Source organism: Echinops telfairi, unplaced genomic scaffold (assembly GCF_000313985.2).
Source record: "Echinops telfairi isolate 266 unplaced genomic scaffold, ASM31398v2 ScPeMD7_3;HRSCAF=10, whole genome shotgun sequence".
Taxonomy (NCBI): Eukaryota; Metazoa; Chordata; class Mammalia; order Afrosoricida; family Tenrecidae; genus Echinops; species Echinops telfairi.
This window is the reverse complement of record NW_022103899.1, coordinates 41,473,562-41,475,409: the sequence shown is the minus strand read 5'-3', so window position 1 is coordinate 41,475,409 and position 1,848 is coordinate 41,473,562. Positions and strand designations below refer to the sequence as shown.

Sequence of the window (1,848 nt, the reverse complement as noted above, 5' to 3'; positions counted from 1 at the left end):
AATGCATGGGTTGTGATAAAAGATGTAAGAGCCTCCAATAAAAGTATTTAATAATAATTTTTAAAAGAAAGAACGCTGCCTCTTTTGGGGATTCAGAGTGTAGGAGAGGAAAATCTTTATCGTGATTGGAAATCAAGACAACATCTTTGTGATTGTTTTCAAAAAATACATCGAAGGACATTTCCTGTTTGAGATATGGTAAAGGCTACATTGATAATTAACATATTTTAATATAGCAAAGTCCTTTTGTAGATTGTCATTATACCGTTAAAACAGCATCCTTCTGACCTTCAGAATCTTTATAACACAGGAAGGGTGTTTCTGGAGTGCCCTGACAATGTAATGTTAGAGAGGATTTTAGAATCTTAAAATGATTTACAATTATGGATGCATTCATTTTAATTCTTCTGTCACGCATCACCTTCCAGTTGAAGCTATGAATACATTTCTTTAAAAGGAGTGTCTTTCCAGTACAAAGTGCTAGAGGGGCTGACGCCTCTAAATTGCAACCAAAAAATGGAATCAGATGTGAATAACTAATTAATAGAGTGAGCTAGGGGATTTCTTCTAGCACAAAGCAAATAGAAATGAACTGCCGGGTGGTCCCAGCTTCCTTCTGGACTCCCAGTTTGTACCACGAGATGATTTATCAAGTAAAATTGTACGCAGTGACATTTTGCTGGAACCAAGCCACGCTGGTGCAACTGTGGAGTAGGTCAGACCCCACCCCAGCCCCCTAGAACTGGGAATTTCCGGCTAACGTCAGGCCCTGCTCTCATTCCTTACTGCGAATAAACCATGCTATTCCTGTGATGTTCTCATTCTATAAAGCAGAGAACCCCCACCTCTCAGCAGGGACTGAGCTCGGGAAGTACTTGCTGTTGACGTTTACTTTACTTTCCTCTCCTAGCTGGGTGTACGGCCGAGCCTGGGAGGGGAAGCACCACGAGAGGTGACCTCAGACTCAGGAAGCATTGTGGTGTCTGGCCTGACCCCTGGCGTGGAATACACTTACAGCATCTCCGTCCTGAGAGATGGGAAAGAAGGAGATACGCCCATTGTCAATACAGTTGTGACATGTAAGGACCTTCTCCCCACCCCCACCCTTTGATCTGCTTCTCCTTTTAGCGCCACATTTTAAAATTATCTCGCGAATAGCCCACGATCATCTTTTACGTAGGGTAACAGCTCAGGCTTTTTTCCCTCCTTCTTCTATTTCTATTTCTATTTCTAAGCTGAAGTGCGGGCTCACCTCCTGCTGTGTATTCCAGGCACCAGAAGTCCTCTTCCTTTGCCTCGATGATTCTGGAACTCTGATAAACCAGACAGAAAGAAGTGTGATCACATTGCAGACTCACTCATGCGAAAGCACTCTCTGTCGTTGCGTTCCTCTCCACAGGGCTTCCAGGGTACCACCTGTGTTGTTACTGTTGCTGCAAAGTTAAACCAAAAAGAAATGGAAAGGAAGGAAGGGTTGCATAGAATAAACGTGTCGATGCATTGTGTTTTCGGCAAAGATGAGTTTCATTTTTCTTCTTTCTGCCTAGCATTGTCTCCACCAACCAACTTGCACTTGGAGGCAAACCCGGACAACGGGGTCCTCACTGTCTCCTGGGAGAGGAGTACTACGCCAGGTAAGCATGGCTGCATTGCAGGGCAAGTATGTACAATTGCTTCCCAAGACAAGGGATTTTTCTTTTCAGAGAAATCCAGGTCAAGGTTATAGATACTCAAGTCTTCAAAAAAAAAAACCAACACGTTTTTTTTAATGCCACATGCATCATCAAGACACATTTAAAGAGTTTTAAAATCTGCTTGTGTAAATCAAAGTGAGCGATCCTGTGTTCA

General features: G+C 43.0%; 1 protein-coding gene across 1 annotated transcript in view; it reads left to right on the top strand.

The window, feature by feature from the left end:
* FN1 (fibronectin 1) overlaps positions 1–1,848 on the top strand; it is a 98,167-nt gene that overhangs the window by 62,465 nt on the left and 33,854 nt on the right. The window contains exons 23-24 of the mRNA XM_045296848.1: positions 911–1,079; positions 1,548–1,634. Coding sequence (XP_045152783.1) covers positions 911–1,079; positions 1,548–1,634 — 256 coding nt within the window. The remainder of the gene's footprint in view (positions 1–910; positions 1,080–1,547; positions 1,635–1,848) is intronic.